At 56.7% G+C, this 16,945-nt stretch overlaps 6 protein-coding genes across 6 annotated transcripts; 2 read left to right on the top strand and 4 right to left on the bottom strand.

Annotated features, from left to right (window-relative positions):
* Positions 1–151: 151 nt before the first annotated feature.
* On the top strand, positions 152–1,140 carry JCM15063_000336 (uncharacterized protein; the record flags this gene model as incomplete). The annotated part of the gene is made up of 2 exons (XM_076676454.1): positions 152–757; positions 832–1,140. The coding sequence occupies 2 exons, from the start codon at positions 152–154 to the stop codon at positions 1,138–1,140; spliced, it is 915 nt and encodes a 304-aa protein (XP_076536435.1).
* Positions 1,141–1,251: 111 nt separating this feature from the next.
* JCM15063_000335 (uncharacterized protein) lies at positions 1,252–4,628 on the bottom strand (the record flags this gene model as incomplete). Its single annotated transcript, XM_076676453.1, has 12 exons — positions 1,252–1,311; positions 1,394–1,582; positions 1,668–2,060; positions 2,129–2,227; positions 2,298–2,390; positions 2,461–2,686; positions 2,749–2,796; positions 2,869–3,080; positions 3,150–3,299; positions 3,366–3,621; positions 3,684–3,747; positions 3,815–4,628. 12 exons carry the CDS (start codon positions 4,626–4,628, stop codon positions 1,252–1,254), a joined length of 2,604 nt encoding a protein of 867 aa, XP_076536434.1.
* Positions 4,629–5,277: 649 nt separating this feature from the next.
* JCM15063_000334 (C2H2-type zinc finger protein) lies at positions 5,278–8,266 on the bottom strand (the record flags this gene model as incomplete). The annotated part of the gene is made up of 5 exons (XM_076676452.1): positions 5,278–7,227; positions 7,288–7,353; positions 7,424–7,610; positions 7,869–7,976; positions 8,124–8,266. 5 exons carry the CDS (start codon positions 8,264–8,266, stop codon positions 5,278–5,280), a joined length of 2,454 nt encoding a protein of 817 aa, XP_076536433.1.
* An 813-nt stretch (positions 8,267–9,079) lies between these two features.
* Positions 9,080–9,892, bottom strand: PDX3 (pyridoxamine-phosphate oxidase PDX3; the record flags this gene model as incomplete). The annotated part of the gene is made up of 1 exon (XM_076676451.1): positions 9,080–9,892. The coding sequence occupies one exon, from the start codon at positions 9,890–9,892 to the stop codon at positions 9,080–9,082; it is 813 nt and encodes a 270-aa protein (XP_076536432.1).
* Positions 9,893–10,223: 331 nt separating this feature from the next.
* Positions 10,224–13,336, top strand: MON1 (guanine nucleotide exchange factor MON1; the record flags this gene model as incomplete). The annotated part of the gene is made up of 9 exons (XM_076676450.1): positions 10,224–11,350; positions 11,418–11,504; positions 11,570–11,663; positions 11,732–11,846; positions 11,932–12,077; positions 12,137–12,725; positions 12,800–12,911; positions 12,981–13,107; positions 13,196–13,336. The coding sequence occupies 9 exons, from the start codon at positions 10,224–10,226 to the stop codon at positions 13,334–13,336; spliced, it is 2,538 nt and encodes an 845-aa protein (XP_076536431.1).
* A 493-nt stretch (positions 13,337–13,829) lies between these two features.
* On the bottom strand, positions 13,830–15,948 carry JCM15063_000331 (uncharacterized protein; the record flags this gene model as incomplete). Its single annotated transcript, XM_076676449.1, has 4 exons — positions 13,830–14,336; positions 14,408–14,944; positions 15,012–15,173; positions 15,244–15,948. The coding sequence occupies 4 exons, from the start codon at positions 15,946–15,948 to the stop codon at positions 13,830–13,832; spliced, it is 1,911 nt and encodes a 636-aa protein (XP_076536430.1).
* Positions 15,949–16,945: the final 997 nt, after the last annotated feature.

Genomic DNA, 16,945 nt, shown 5'->3' with positions numbered 1-16,945 from the left:
CGTTTACCCCTGAGTTTCATCGAGACTCTGCTGCCCTTTTCATCCATGCTTGCTTTGTCTTCGTCCAACCATCTACTTTAAAAGCCTGCTCATGACTTGCTTCGCTCTTGCTTCACACCCTCGTGCTCCTTGCCATCTCGTCTGACTTGCGATGTACCTTCTCCCTCTCCTGTCCCTCGCCGCGGTCGTGACCGCTATCCCCGAAGAGTCCCTCTTTACTTGGTCGCGCGTCAACACTGTCAAGCCTGTCGCCTCGTCGTCGACTTCCCCACTCGTCTGGTCCAAGGTCAACACGGCCACCTCTTCCATCTCTCCCACCTCGACAAGCACTGTACCCGTGTGGTCCAAAGTCGACACTTTGAGCAAATCTACGAGTACTTCCTCGTCTTCACCTCTCGTCTGGTCCAAGGTTGAAACTACTCCGAGATCGTCAACTACCCTGTCTTGGACCAAGGTGATCACGACTCGAACCACCTCGACTTCAACCCCAACTTCGACCACCGTCCCTAGCTCTACCCCGTCATCTGTCGTGTGTCCAACACAGGACGTGTTTTGGCCACCTCGCTCAACCACTCGTCCCACCTGCTACCAAGGTCAACCGATCAGTTGGACCTCTCAACCTGCGTACATCAACTACCAAGTGAGCGGAGCAGGGTTCTGGAACAACACCCTCGCGACAAACGGGACCAACTACTACAGTGGAACTCCTTGTCCCAACATCGAGATCCGATCCAGTGTCCCAGTTCTCGAGATCTCGGTTTCGGACGAGTTTGCAAGTCTCACCCCCTCCCCTCCTCTCTTAATGATCAACTCTAATCTTCTTCTTTACAGGCGGCGATCAATGGAGGGATGGATCAATTGTGTGGCAAGAAACTCTTGTTGAATCGGAACCAAGATTACACCGCTCCAGTACGAGCGATCATTACCCACTCGTGTTCGTCCAAGTACTGTCCAGGTGCTTCGATTGGATCCGGCAAGAACTGGTACGTGCCTCGAGGATACAAGGAGCGTCCTCCTGGGGTCTGGCCTTTCGAACCTCGTTACAAGTTTAACGTGCCGGACAAGTTGTGGACTCGATTCGACATTGAGATGGCGTATGCCGAATGGATGCCTCAGGTCGTCACGTACAATTTCGTGTAGTTAAAACATTCGCAACAACAGGACATTGCACGCAAAAGAAGCAAGATCTTCTCGGGAGAAAATGGTTATGGACAAACAGAAAGACAAAAGAGAAAAGAATGCAAATAGAGTTTAGACGGGAAACATGCGAGAGCCTGAACGTTTGATCGTGTCCCATCCCGCTTTCGAAAACTGCAATCACCGTTCGAAAACAGATCAATCTCGATTACTTTGATGTTTCGACTCGGCCTTTTGCCGAGGAGAAGAGACGTACCGGAAGAGAATCGAGTTCGACGAAATCGGGCGAGATCGCATCGAGGTCAGGAGACTCTGCTAGCAAAGGGACGAACCCTGCAATCGATGCCGATTGAGTGAGTGCGACCGAAGATCTTCTACGTCCTGCGATCAAGTCGGTCTGCGCCGTGAGGTGTTGCAGAATGAATCGCTCAAACTGAGCGACACGCTGTAGGTGCACACACGATCGCGTTCAGAAAAAGAATCGGTTCTTGGACAATGGTAACCTGCTGTATGGAAAAAACAAGACATACCCTTCGTTCCGTCTCGAGCGTCGCTTCGAGTCCTTCTTCGTACACCCGACACTTCTCGAGCAACCGCTCGTATTTTCGTTCCTGACGTTTGAGCTCGCCTTCGACATCGGCGTTCCTGGCAATCACGAGCAATTCCTTGTTCTCCTTGGTCAACTCGAGGATCGTCGCGTCCTTGTCGGATTCAGAAGTTTCAGCGCCCGCTTGCAACGAAGAGAGGTGGGCCGCTTCGAGATCGGCAATGCGCGAGACAAGTTCGTCGCGTTCGTCTTTGAGCGCACAAATCTCGTCTTGGGCATCCAGCAACTTTTCTTCAAACACCGTTCGTTCGTCCTCGTTGATTGCTGATATCGGTCGAGGCATCTTGACGGGAGAGACAGGCCGGGGAGGGAGAGCCTGCGAAAACGTGACTACAGCATTAGCTGGCTGCTTACGGTCGATTGCTGCGTCAGGCGAACACTCACGCTCTGCCGTCGCTGCTCCATATTGTGACTAGTCAGGAAGAGAGAGCGGAACTCTTCGACCTGTTTCTCGAGATCTCGCACTCTTTCCGCTTGTTTCGACTGTACACGGAACACGCGAGAGAGGCGACTCAGTAGTCAGTACGTAGAAGGAGAGAGAGAACATACTCACCCGGGATTGATCAGCCTCGAGATCAGCTTGCGAAGGCGTCGGCGGTGCCGAGTCGATGAGAGTCGCACTGAGTTGCGCCTCGAGCATCGCAATCTAGACGAATGAGGGAAACGGTCAAGAGTACTGCTGGAGGTACGGTCCGAGGCAAGGGTTGCAGGCTCACATGCGAACGATACTTGGTAATGAGGGCCTTGTCGTCGACGACCTCGTGAATCGCGGCTTTGAGCACGACCTTCTTGACCCGCTGTGCAAACTTTAGCGTCGATTTTGTCTCTTCGATAGCAGCCGGAGACGGGTTGCAAGTTGCGATGACAGCGACTCGAGCATCTCCCGAAAGTGAGGGTTGTAGGATTTGGGTAAGTTTCGAGTCACGATAGGGAACATGGGATCTGAATCAAATGCAGACGCAGATATGAGCGACTGCAAGAGCGACGGACGAATCAAAGCATACTTTTTGCCATCAGTGAGAGAAGCAATGACTTTCTCGAGCGTGAGCAAACTGTATACACGACATGTGCACGTCAGTCTGACTGGCTCGCCGGAATCGATCGACCGACGGAAAGCAACTCGCCTCTTGTTGATGAAAGCGCCTTCGCTTCGTCTTTCCGTTTGACTTGTGGCCTGTTCGGATCCCGCCAAGTCGATGAGTGACAAACGACTCATTCGCACAACGCCATCGCCTCCAGGGGCCAGCCTCGGAGTGTTGGGCGTCTTGGCTCCGTAGCCCGTCGCAGTCGTCTGTTGGGCGGTCGCATAAGGGTTGTCGTCTCGAGATTCAATAGTCTAAAGAAAAGGACACGGTCAATCAGACGGGACATTCCAGCTATTATCATCTGGAGACTGGCATCTCACCATCTGAAAGACACTGTGAGAGCGTGAACTGCGCTCGTTAAAGTCTGTCTGTCCAACGTGACGGTTTTCTGCTCCTCGACGGAGCAACGCTGCGACTTGGGCTTCCGTTGTGACTACTTCTTCCCGCAAAGGATGGACAAAGAATCGTTTCTGCAAGCGCTCAACCCCCGTCAGTTAGAGCTGCGTAAGGCGCGATCGATATGAGAAGCAGCGTACCTTTTCGTCTTGTCGGATTTTGACAGGGCCTGCGGTCGGATCCAACAAGTCTTTCAAAGTTTCGTTGTAGATCTCGAGGTACGAAGCTCGGAGCAAGAACTCTTTCTCCGAGTGATCTCGAATGTACGTGAAGATCTCGGAGACGGCTTGCGGGATGATGCCGGGATTCGACTGGTCGCCTGAAAGCGTGAAAGTCTTTCCAGAAGCGGTTTGACCATAGGCAAAGATGACGGCATCGAAGCCTTCCATCGCGTCTCTGCAATGAGATAAGGATCAACGGTGGGGCTGTAACCTTAGAGACGAGAACAAGAGACGTACAGCACGAGTTCCCTGCCCGCTTCCTGGTACACGTCGTAATTCTCCGATCCCGTCACCACCGAGTCTTTTTTTCGACCGGGCTCGAGTTAGCATACTCCTACTAACTGAACATGGAGGAGCTCAATGCTCACCGAAAAGGAATTCGGGTCCTCCAGATTTGAGCGCTAATCGACCATCGAGCTCGCTCACGTCCCACGCGAGTTCTTCGACGACCGCGTTCGACTTGGCTAGTTTTGCTGCAGGAGGTCTCACTCGAACGCAAACCAACACGTTGTCTTTGCCTCCACTACCTCTGACTGCCCGTGGCGTCGGCGGGTCGAGCGAGAGTGTCGTTATCCGGTTCGAAAGCACGAGATCTTCCGGCAGAGCTTGAAGCGTCGAAGTCGAGAAGGGCGACGTGAAGGGGTTCGAGCGCGTCATTGGAGGAACAGGCGTCGAAGAGACTGGTCTCGGGAACGACGCGAGGGGGGCGGAACGTTTGAGCGGGCTGGCGGGAGGACCCATCGAGCCTAGCATGGGAGGAGGTTCTGCATTCTCGGTTCCAGGTACGACGGCTTTGCGTCGGGGTGAAGCTGCTGGCGTGACTTTGGCTCGAATTCGAGGAGCGACGGTGGGGAGGGAAGGATCGACGAGTGTCGAACTCGGAGGAGAAGGTTTACGTTGAATCGCAATGGTCGAAGGCGAGGTGGTCTGGACCTGATACGAGGGCAGATTCTGCACGCTCGAACGAGTGAGGGGTCGGGTAGGGCCACTTGGGGTGAAGGCAAGTGTAGCAGTTTGGTCGGGTTGAGGCGAGAACGTCGAACGCGTCATTCGGGCGTTCGGAGCCGCATGTGGGCTTGCAGGCGGGCTTGCAAAGCTCGAGTGTTTGACGGCAGGGCGGAACGGGGTGCGGTCGCTGCCAGGCGTCATCGGACGGGCCTCATGTTGAGTGAAGAAACTCATCGCGCGAGATGTTTGTTCCTTGCTGGTACTCTCCACGAAGCTGTTGCACCGATGCTTGCAAAGTAGGCGGAATGGTTCGTCTATATGTCGAGAGGCGAGCGATGTCTGAAAGGCCGAGATGGCGGATATTGGATGACAACAAAGCGCGCGCAATTATGATTTCCCGCAGTCTCGCCGCTCCCATTGCGGATCCATGTCCCGCGTTCGATGATAGTGATGTGTATTCTAGTATCTAGCATGTAGCGTGTAGGGACAAGCACAACGTATTTGCGGAGAGGAGCGAGGAGACAAGGCAGAGATGAGAGCGTAGAAAGAGTGAGCGAGGGAGAAAGAGGTGGGTAGGTATGGAAGGCACGATTAGCGTGAGGAGGGAGAAGGGGGAGTATTCGATTGATGACACTTAGAACAGTACGAGGGCGAATGGAGAGTGAGAGGAATCTATGGGTTTGGGGTGGAGAGAAAGCCGATCGGCCCTCTCTCGTCTATGGGGGAGAAACGAGAGGACAATGCGAGGTGAATGTACAGGCGGGTGCGGCCAAAGTAGCTGCGCGGTGCAATACTGGTCAGCCTCACTCGAATTCAAGTCAAACTGCACGAGGTGCTGAAGCGGACGGAACGCACCTGACCGCGTCAAGCGAATAGCAGGAAATTACTGCTGCATCATTTCTTCAGCGCCCTCTGCGCCTCCGAACCCGTGACTTCTGTCTTCCTTGTCTCCCTTGATCTGCGACGTGATCGGCGTCATGCCAAATTGAGCCCTTCGCGAATACGTCTGACCCGGTTGCATCTGACTCGGCAGTCCAGTCGACCCCCCGAGCGAGACGAGCGAGTCTGACGAGCCATAGTGCGAGTGGAGGGCGCTGTTGGGCGAAGCCGGGCGAGAATTTGGTCGCGAGTTCGGGGTCGAGCCTGGCGGTGCATGTTGAAAGTACGCGCCTGCGTTCGATCCGATCGATGAGGGCGCACTGTTGAGGGCAGACAGAGGCGGGAGGGATCGTTCCTCGCTCACGACGGGACCAGCGACTGGGGTGCCCGGGTACGAAGATCCGTTTCCGGACTGCGAACTGCCGCGAGAGAGCGGCGGGCGACTGATCGAGCTGTGGAGCGACTGGGTTGCGCTGGTTGGCGATCCCGGCTGGCTACGCGGATACGGGTGAGACCGGTGCTGCTGAGCATGCCAGCGGTTGTGATGCGATTCGAGCGCGTGCTGTTGCATCTGCCCGCTGGGCGAGTTGGCGCGACTGCCATCCCTACTTTCGCCCTCGGCGCTCGGTAGCTTGAGCGGAGGCAGGTGGACGGGACTCGTCGTACGACTCGGCACGGTCGAAGGAGCTCGAGAAGCCTGGGCACTCATGAGTGTCAGGCCCTTCAAAGGTCCTAGTACTGGCGAAGTCGATGGCGTCAACTGGTACGCGAGTTGCTGTTGCAGTTGGCCAATCGCTTGCGCTTGACCGTGACCCGGCTGCGATGCCATGCCGATTCCGGGTACGATACCCGTTCCGGCAGGCGGAATGGGCGGGAACGGCGACGGGGCGGCCGTCTGACCTTGCATGTTGCCCCCGAGCGCGGCTTCGTCGTCAACGTGGGCGTCAGGGCTCGAAGCAGGCGAGTTGGCGAGTGACTGGTCGGCGGACGACGAGGGGTAACCATAAGGCGAGAACGCATGTCGGTGCGAATGCCGGTTCAATGAGAGGTGATGGCCGGGGTGAGATGGGTCGTGAGAGTGAGAGTGGCGCGAGAGCGTGTCGTCCTGGGCGCCAAGGAAAGTCTGAGCGACGGGAGTCTGCGACTGTACGCGTCGAGAAGCGGCTGCGCTCGCTTGTGCCGCTCTCTGTTTGATGGCGTCTTCTTGCAGCTGCTGTTGTTGCTGCTGCTGGTGCTGCAAAGACGCTTGCTGATGAAGTTGCTGCTGTTGTTGTTGCTGTTGCTGCTGTTGCTGCTGTGGTTGTTGTTGCTGCTGCTGCTGCTGCTGTTGCGGTTGTGTTGCAGTGGGAGGCGTCGGCATCTGCAGGGGAATGTTCATGCCATACGCGCCTGGCTGAGGCAAACCCGCTTGTCCAGGCAGAGTCGCATAGGGATTGGGCCAGTAGGCAGCCTGCTGATCGAACGAACCAAACGGCGTGTTGGACGCGCTGTTTGGGTTCGATCCCGACTGGTTTCTCCTCTCCTGCTCCTGCTTTTCTCGTTCTTGCTCCATCTCGTGCAAGCCGCTCGCAGCGGCCAGTGCGAGAGCGCTCAAAGGTCGGCCATCTGCGGTTTGCCCGTTCTGGGCCTGTCCTGGAACGGGAACTTGCTGCGGCTGTTGGTGTACTTGTTGCGCAGCGACAGCCGCGGCGGCGACTTGACTTGCGAGTGCTTGCTGTTGGGCAGAGCCGGGGCCGGTAGGTTGCGGCATCTGAGGTCCAGGCGCTTGAGGTAGCGCAGGGTACCCGTAGGGGCTGTACGATGCGAAAGGAGGGAAATTCGAGGCCGGAGGCGCAGTCGGCGGAGCGCCCGGGTACGATGTTGTCGGAGGAACTCCTGCGTAGGCGTACGGGAACATGGGCATCGAAGCATAGGGGTATCCAGGGTATCCTGGCGGCGGCGGCGGATAGTATGGCTAGCAACGAAAGTATCAGCTACGCGCGGCTATCTGTAGAAAGAATTCAGCCCAACTCACGTATCCCATCATGGGCTGTCCGTATCCAGCCTGGGCGTTCGCTTGGCGCGACAAATCCGATCCATCCTGAATCAATCGGACCCCACGTGCGTCAGGTATTTCTGCTCGACTTGCTTAGAGCTGTGCCAGGACTTACGTCAAGATCGCTCGGACTCGGCTGTCGGCTGTCTCTGCCTTTCGCGCCTTTCTTGACGACTCCGCCATTCGCTGCGGCCGCTTGTGCCTGCGCCTGCTGCTGCGCCGTCTTTTTCCTTCCTCTGTCGCTCGAATGGATGCGAGTGTGTCGAGTGAGCTCGTCGGAGCGCGAGAATCGCTTTTCGCATCTGTGCGATCCGGCGATTCACAAAGAGGCGGGTCAGTACTGGGCCATACTCGGGTACTTCTCGCTGTGTTGATGTGGCATCGAATGCAGAGATGAAGGTCACATGAACACAGTGACGTGGGCGGATCGAGGCGCGACATGATCCAAACAGGCCTAGCTTCTCGGCCGGCCAAAAGGTATGACGATCGGACGAGATCTCGGCATGGGAACGCTCCGAGCACGAGGTCCCCGTGATGCGACGAGGACAGAGAAAGCTTACCCAGGGTGGGTGCACGCGTGCGGCTTCTCGCCCGTGTGCGTGCGAATATGACGAGTCTGGTGTTCGAGGCGATAGAATGCCCGAGGGCAAAGCGGACACTTGTACGGGCTGCATACGGAGGCGCGCAACGAGAACAGGGCCGAGTCAGTATGCGATTGCGCGTGAAGCGAGCGCGCCGCGAGAGTCAGGCGGCGAGACCGAAATGGTGCGAATCGGGGCATGTTTTTTGATGAAAGAGATAGCGCGGCAACTGACCGAGGGATCATCGACTTGTCGGGCGTGAGCGACGCGGCCGTGACACCAGCAGGCGCCATGCCGTTCGCGTCTAGCTTGGGCACCGCTGATGGCGGCGGCAGAGGCGGATGCCCGCCTTGGGGGTTAGGAGCACCGCCCTCCATGAGCAGGTGGTGGGCTGGCGGCTGAGGCGGCGCCGGCGGGAGCGCGAGAGGCTTGAGGCTGAGGGCGTCCTCGGGTCCGTGCCCGTGCAGACTGGCGTACAGTGAAATGGTCCTTGGAGATGCGGGGTGGTGGTTGGAGGAGGGGAGGGGCCAGAAGGCGGAGGTTTCGCGAGCACTTGTCGCTTCTAACAATCTCGCGAGATTCGATCGCTCGTGTCGGTTTGGGCGCTGATCGCTGCGATGGTGGTGGTGATACTCGCAGATCGATGCAAACGAGTCGAAGTCCTCGATCAGAGCTTGCCCACAGCGCCTGCCAGCTGGGTAGCGCTCGAAGCATGCGCGGCTAATTTTATTCCTATTATTGATCAATTGTGGCTAACTAATCTCGGCAAGACATTGTCATCTCCTGGTCTCTCGCTTGCTTGGCCATCGCTCTCTAGTTGTAGCCATATCCGCAACATATCTGTATGATCGACGCGAGCGGTAGAACCGGATATGAAAAATATACGGAAAAAAACAAACTTTGCGCAGGAACGCCGAGCGCCGAGCTTCCCCGAGGGCTTCGGGCGATCACTTCATGTAAATTCGGCGCACGGGCTCAGCGACTTGGAGCGATCGTGCGAGAAGCGATGGCGTCAGTACTGTCGCATATTTCGCGATCTATAGCTATACAAGCGCACTCTGTACGCATGCCGTACGAACTTGCACAGGATCCTCTCCGAGGGTCGAGCTCGATTGGACTTTCACGTGCCAAGAAAGGATTTTACTGTGCTCGCTCCTACGGGCAATCCGTTCACCAGGATCGCTCTAGGCCTATGGGCTCAACCGTTCAATCTTCCACTCGCTTGCTTCGTCCCCTTCCGGCCTCGAATACCTGAATCGATCGTGTAACCTCGAGGGTCGCCCTGCCCAAAACTCGACCTCGAAGGGCACGATGCGGACTCCGCCCCAGAACGGTGGTACGGGAATTTCGATCTCCTCCTCGCTGCGGGTCACACCGGACGCAGACGACTTGGGTCCGACGTCAACCGCCGATGCTGCCGTACCCGTCGCGGTGCCTTCGGGCAGGCCAAACTTGCGTTCGAGTGCTCTCACTTTGTCCTCGAGCTCTTCGCGACCTCCGTGCAGGACTTCACTCTGCGCGCTCGCCCATGCTCCGATGCGACTGCCGACCGGTCTCCCGTCAAAGTACTCCTGCGTCGTCTTGCGGTCGACTTTCTCGACGCGCCCGACGACGCGGACTGAGAGGTGCAACGCTCGCCAGTAGAACGCGATCGATGCGTACGCGCCTTGCACTGTCTCTCCCGACGCGAGATCGTCGTACCCCTGCGGGAACAGTTCTCGACCTTTGCGACTCGCATAGTTTGTGTAGAACACGAACCCACGCTCGTCGACTTGCTTCAAGAGGACGACTCGGGTCGACGGGATCGGCACGGGACCGGCGGTGGTCGAAACGGTTGAGATCGACATGGCTTCGGGTTCGGGAACCTCGGTAGGCTTCGACTGGGCGTGCTCGAACCATTGCGAGAACTGCTTGAGCGGGTTTGGGTCCAGCGCCGAGGCAGAGGGGATGCCTTGAGACATGTACGTCTCGTGGTTCTCGACGGTGTTGAGCTTCTTGGACATGGTCGGGGCGCTGATGTGTACAGTGCGACAAGGGACAGCGATGGGTCGTTGCAGGAGAGCCAAGGGGATTCGACGGAGCTGTGTAGACAAGATCTCGGAGAGACTCGAGCCGTCAGCGACCAAGTTGCACCCGGCAGTGAGATCATCGAGACTCACGAGCATACACCGGGCTCAGTTTTTGATGGTTCTTCGAGCTGTCAAGCGAGTACTGTCGATGAAGGTCGAGGGGGAGAGATTAGAGGAACGTCATGCGCCGCGATCTGCAATATCTGCAAAATGTGGAGCGGTTGTCCAGGCATCGGGTCTTCCGAGATCGTCCACTGTACTGTCGATGCCCGCCGCTTCGTCGAGTGCACTGCCGTCCCTCCTGCGGAATCTCACGTCGTCGGCGCGCACCAGCTCGTCGGCATCAGTCTCGCTTGATTCACCGTCGTCTTCGACCTTGCTCGCTTCGCACAACGACGACCAGCCCTCGACTGCAAGCCAATCATCCAACAGCACACACGGACATCGAGGCCAGGGCCGCCGGCTGCATCGGGGCACACGCGGGCGAGATGCCCCCACCTCGCATTCGTCAACCATCGAACCTTTGCGCAGCAGCGATCAGAACCGGATAGCTGCAGCAGGGGACAGCGAGAGCGTCGCGAGTCGATCGAGAGCGAGCTCAGACTCCGACTCGAGCTTGGAAGGCCTCACCGCGAGGCTGAGAGGCGCGAGGCAAGGTAGAAGGAGCCGCAGCGGACCGACAGAGACGGCGCAGGCAGCAAGCGACGGCGTGAACGACGCCCAGGCAGAACCTGCGCCCGCTCTAGACCCACACCTCGCTTCAGTCCCCACCATCGCCCTCTCGCCAGACCAAGTCGAAAACGAACACGGCGCGGCTCATCTCGTCGCGCTCGACCCGAACGAGCCTCCGCCTCCCTTGACTGTCCCTTCCCCGGCGCTCTCCATTGCCACCGCAGATTCGTCCGTCTTCGAACCTCCTTCTGACGAGACGAAAATCACGATCGAGCGGGACGACGATGACCCTGGGCATGCGAGCACCCAAGCTCGAACGACTTTTACCCAATCGATTTCCGATACCGACTCGTCCCCCTCGCTCGACGACGACGATAAGGACAATGACACTGACGCAGAATCTGCAGAGTCGCGCTCGGTTAATTTCGTCGCCCGGTCCGACGCGCAGCCGGACCCGCGAGACCTTCTGCGCTCTCAGTTGGCGCGAGCAGAGATCGAGACGAATGCCCGCCCCAGTCGGAACAACAGTCAGGCCGAGCATGTTCGTGAAGCAAGCGGGCGAGAATACAATTTCGAAGCGAGGACGAAGCTCGATAGAAAGGTCTCGGCGACGAGCACCAAGACTGTTGCGAGTGTAGCGCAAAGTCAGCGACAAGAGTTCACCTATGACAAACGGAGGTATTTCATCCTCTCGACAGCCGGCAAGCTCGTGTACACATCGTGAGTCTTCTGTCGACAATATTGCGGTGATCACTGCGCTCACCCGCAAATCCCTTGCGCCTGACAGAGATCACGACGAAGACATGGCGAGCGGACTCGTCGGTGTCATGCAAGCAATCGTCTCGATCTTTGCTGACGAAGGGGACAAGATCCGGTAAATGACCCGCGTTCGACATCCAAAGGGGAATCGAGCGCTGACCTGGTTCTAATGCTGCGCAGGACGGTCGATACCGGAAACAGACGCATCACTTTCTTGCTCAAATCGCCGCTGTATTTGGTCGTTTCGAGCTCTTGGGGGGAACCAGAATCCACTGTGCGTGCTTCGAAGCTTCGTCATTCTCGCCAAGCCCTTAGCTTAATCGCTCGCCGCCGCGTTTACAGCTGCGCACGCACCTTGATTACTTGTACCTTCAAGTGCTCAGTGTCGTTACGCACACCCAACTCCAGGCCATCTTTGCGCGACGAAGCAATTTCGACCTGCGAAGAATGATGGAAGGTGAGCTCGAGGTGATCCTGGTGCTCGGTTTCCGGACATATCTAACGGTACAGGCTTCACTCGATTGTGCATCTTTGCGGATCAGGGACCGAGTCGTTCTTCCACTCGCTCGTCAAGTCACTGCAGACTTCGATCCCGATGCTCACTTCCTCCATTGAAGTATATCGGCTCGATCCAAATGTACGGAACGAGATATCGAAAGTGCTCGATCCAGGCCGAGAGGTGACAAAGGTACAGCTAGAACTGCATTGTCTGGACAAGGATCATCACGCTGAAAAGGTGGTCCGCAGAAACTCGACTTGCTCTACGTCTTGCTCCTTGCCCGTGGGAGGCTCGTCACCCTCTTGAGACCGAGAAAACATTCTATACATCCTACAGATCTACACCTACTCCTGTCGACTATCTACTCGACCTCACCACGTAAAGCGAAACCAGCCGCAATAAACGAAGGCACAGACATGAAGAACGGTAGCGTTGATTCGGACGACGAGGACGACAACAGGACGTCGCCACTGACGGAACCTGGCTTGGAATCGTGGTTACCGATTTGTTTGCCGCGGTTCAACCCGAAAGGGTTCCTGCACGCATACGTATCATTTCTTCCCTCGAACGGCTCATCAAATTCGGCAAAACAGGGGCCAACGCCGTCATCGGGAGGAGGAAACGAAGGTGCTGGAATCGTTTTGCTGTCATCTGATCGTGACGCGTTTGCCGGAGTCAAACAAGTTGCCGAATCGATCAAGGACAAGCTGCAGGGCTTGTCTCCGCTCCAGACAGATCACGAAGAGAAGGGCAAGGGCAGTCGGAAGACTGGGAAAGCTGGTGGACATTTGATTCACGAGCTCGAGAAAGCTAGGGTACTCCAAGAATACTCTCTCGGTGAGTACTCGCTCGCTAGATTGAGTCGCGTAGACAGACGTGGAAGTTACTGACGATCCATTCGAGGCGTGCAGTCGAGTTGGCGATTCCTGGAGTGAGACATTTCGTGTACAAGTCTCGCACGCTCGTGCAGTCTACGCGACCTGCATGGGAGGGTGATTACTTGCCTCTCCAAGCTCGCTATCGGTAGGTCCCTTCCACGAGAGCTTGGACTCCTCCTTTCACTCTCAAACTAACGGCTGCCCTATGATTCAGGCTGGTAACGCTCTACCAGCACCTTTCTGACACCTTGCATCCTCGTCCGGCCCAAACTGGCACCGTCGCTCGCAAACCTGCACAAGTGCAATTTTATCGTACGGAGCATGAAGCCGTACTTGGATGGGTGAGCTCCAGTCCCCGAGACTCTCCTCAGTACAAGTTTGCAAGTTTCTCACATGCCTTCTTTTCCTTGGGTCAAATTATGACGACAGTCCACGGCTGAATTTGAACTGTATGTTGCGACATCGGCTCTCTTGCCCCATTCGGCAGTCGTCGCGGCTGCGAAACGGGTCAGCAAATGGGTCGAGAAGGAGGAGTCGAGGTTGTTCTTGATGACCAGTCCTTCGTTCTAGATAGACATTTTCAGTTCTTTCTTCGTTTGTTTTGTTTCGTCATGTTGTTGTAACAAGGTCTCGCTTACAATTCACGCGAATGCACATGCACTTGAATCCGAGTAAAAGTTGTAACAATTCCAGAAGGGAAAGCAGAATGAGGAGAAGTTGGGGGTATCGTGAGTGGAATGACAGACTGAGAGGCAAAGCTAATCGCTCTTGGCGGGAAGCTGACATCAGGAGTTAGAATAAAGAGGATGTGGAGAGCGTAGGATTTGACAATGATGTGACGTGACGTGTGATAAAATTAAAAAATGAACGTGAATGGTTGGAATGGGATTGGGCAAGTATCAACAATTTGGCATGAGAAAATGGGAGCAAGAGCGAGGTTCCAAAAGCATGTAGGAAGAGTTGAAAAGCACAGGCGAAAGCGGAACGACGAAGAGCAATGGTGGCTGGGTATCGGGAAAAGAAAGTGAGAGGCGCGGATAGACACGAAATTGGGAGAGATTTCCTATCGACCAGAATACTGGTCATCGTTGTTCGAGTACAGCGGAATGTGCTGTTGGTTGACAGGAGTGTTGTGCAAGCTTCCGGGTTGACTTCCACCGGAATGCATGGGAGTCTGGTATCCGTTCCCTCCGTTCTGCCTAGGGTCCATTGCCTGCTGAGCATATTGCGAGCCAGTCGAAGCATCGCGAATGTGGGTATAGTTTCCGCCCGAACCTCCGACCCCTGCTGTCACACTGCCGCCGCCTTGTGAGGCGGGAGCGCCGGGATGAGGGCCGTATAGATCGTACGCAGAAGCAGAGTCGTTCGAGAACGAGTGTTGTCGCAAATGAGGGTGAGACCGAGCGTGGTGGAGCGTGCGTTGCGGCCCGGACAGCGGTCGGGATTGCTGATGAGATGTAGGCTGGGTCAAGTGTGCTGGCAGCTGTGGCAGCGTCGCATTCGCGTAGCTGTGATGATCATGCATCGAGTGCATCGAAGTGTGAGACGGTGCGACCGAGGTTGCCGGGAGCTGCATCCAGCAGAAAAGACAGTTAGTAATGTTCGATGCGCGTGCGATAGCGATGGCAACGCATAACGTACCCCGTAGTTGAGATCGTAGCCTTGATCGTCTCCATAGCCGCCTTGGTGAAGCTGCATGAGCTCGGCTCGGTGCATCATCTCTGCATACTCTTGTCCTTGCGGATACGCTTGATGCTGCGCCTGCGCCCTCGCTTGCTGCTGTTGCATCGCTCCGTACTTTGACCTCGCTGGCGAAACGGGGTGGCTCAATGACCGAGGGTCACGAGGCGACAGCGGGGTCGCGAGGTCGAGGTAGCCCCCTGCCGAATGAGGAGTCGGAAGCTGCGGGACAGGCGGGATACCTCCACTGCCGGGCGGACAAGGCAGACCATTGTCCATGTTCGGACTAAGACGAGTATTGATCGCGGTCGGGATGTTGTTGCGTCCTTTCGACGACACGCGGCGATTCGTCGCAGTGGGTCGGTTCGCGCGTTGGTTCGTCTTGAGCGAGATCTGTCCACCGTGCTGGGCCGAGTTGGCTTCGAAGTTGCTCGCGGTTGATGACGCTGCCGGCTGGTAGCTGTCGGGTACAAGGTCCGGCATCGCCCCTTTGCCCTCCTGTTATTTTCAGTCGGACATCATGTCAGTCCTGCAGGTCGTCAGACTGAACTCGAGTCAGACGTACTAGGCAAGCGGCGATGAGTTTCTGTCCTTGGGAGAGGTCGCCGTTGGCGTCCTCCTTGACGAGAGGCTTGAATTTTTCGGTCGTAAAGGTGTAAACCCATCCCGATTCGGACACGACGAGCAACAGCACTTGGGTGCCAGTCAACGTCGAAAGCTCATACGCCTAACATGACCACAGATGTGGGTTAGATTCGAAAACCGGCGAGCGAGTACAAGGTCAGGAGAGAGCTCACTTTTTTCATGATTCCTGCTTTGCGTTTCGAGAACGTGATGTGTCGTTTGCTCTTCTCCTCGATGAACTCGATCGCAACTTTCCTCCTCGCCTTGTCGTCGTCCTTGTCGTCGTCTCCCGAAGGACCCCCGTTGCCCGATTTTGACCCGCCTGCGCCTGCGCCCGCGCCGGCCCCGGCCTGGGTCGCCGCGGCTCCCCTCAAGTCGCGCGTACTTTTGCGCTTCCTCGGTCTTCCCGGCATTGCATTCTCACCTTCGTCATCATCCTCTTCGAAATCTGACAACGAACCGTTCGGGTCGTACGAGATGATGGGCGGTACTTGTTGAAGAGTTGCTCCGAGCGCGCCTCCGTCCGGAGCGGGCAGGGGCTGGAGGACGGACGGATTCGAGCACGACGATGCAGCACGAGTCATCATGTCGGGCGCGATCGCAGGGACGGGAGGCGGGAGATGATCGAAGTACGACCCCGCGTCGCTGTTGTTGTTATTGTTTTGGTGATGAACGAGAGAAGACGTGTACGACGATCCAGACGAGCCCGATGGCGTCGGATCGAGCTGGAACAGGTTCGCACTAGACGAAGGCGGCGTGGGGAGCGTGTTCGCGTAAGGCTCGCGAGAGCGGTGGGGCGAGTTGGGCGGGTTGGAATGCGAAAGGAACGGCGTGCTGCCCGACGCGGCAGGACTCAGGAACGAGCCACTCGCAGACATCCAAGGTGCAGCAAGAACAAAGCCCTCGTCTAGTCGTGCTGTGCGCCTAGGAGGGGCGTTGGCGAGGGTAATGCGTGGTGATCAGAGGAAAAGGCCGACGATTTGGTTCCGCATGTGCCATATGGCAATTTGATTAGTCCAGATTGCCCCCCTCGAGGCGCGCTCATTCTTTAAGCCCGAGCTGCACCTGGCATACGAAGGCTTGTCGTGGCAAGAGCAGCTCGAAGCATTCTGAATCATGATGAAAAGGTGTTCATCGTTTGCCCGCAGCTGAGCGGCCTCGCACGATAAAACTCAATACGCGACTTCCTTCCTGAAGGGGCAACGAAGGAAAGAGCCACGCGGAGCCCACGCTTCCGAGTGTGTGCGGTGAGCACTGCACCGTCGACCAGCCCAGCGCTCTCTCACAATTGCAGCCGAGCACGGTCTTGAGCATGTTGGAATGCAGGCGCAGGAGAAAGTGGGTAAAGGGTCCGAAAAAAAGAATTCGCTCGCACGACTGGAAGCGAACAGTTCTTTGATGGACGAATTGGTACTGTCGTGAGGACCAAGTTGCTCGGGCTGACTCCAGTGTACGAGTGAAATCGCATGTTGATTGATTCCGACAAAATTGTTCAGTGTGACAGCTGCCTCAAAGGAAGCTCGTCCGGGCATACCACACGCACATGCAAATGCTCGGTTGGGCTTTGCGTGAACACCAGGGTTCGATCGTCGGCGCCTGCCGGGCCAGCTTGCGAGGAGATTGACGACTCGCGTTGTTTCCCCGGCCGCTCGTGCCGATTTCGAGCGCCGTCTTGCGATGCTGATATGTCGACGATGGGCTGGGGAGGACAGCGTATTGGCAATTGGCACGAGGGATCGGGCGCGTAGGTGTGAGTAATAATGTTGTTCTCCCTTTTGTGCCAATGATTGCCGAGTCGAATGCTTGACAACTCTCATAGCAGCGTCGCTACAAGGCCGAGGAGGGTTAGTCAAGCGATGGAGGGCTCGGAGCCTG

This window comes from Sporobolomyces koalae (genome assembly GCF_050403365.1).
Source record: "Sporobolomyces koalae JCM15063 DNA, S_koalae_JCM15063T_v1_ctg4, whole genome shotgun sequence".
Classification (NCBI taxonomy): Eukaryota; Fungi; Basidiomycota; class Microbotryomycetes; order Sporidiobolales; family Sporidiobolaceae; genus Sporobolomyces; species Sporobolomyces koalae.
The sequence above is the reverse complement of the archived record's forward strand: the minus strand, read 5'-3'. Positions and strand labels throughout refer to the sequence as shown.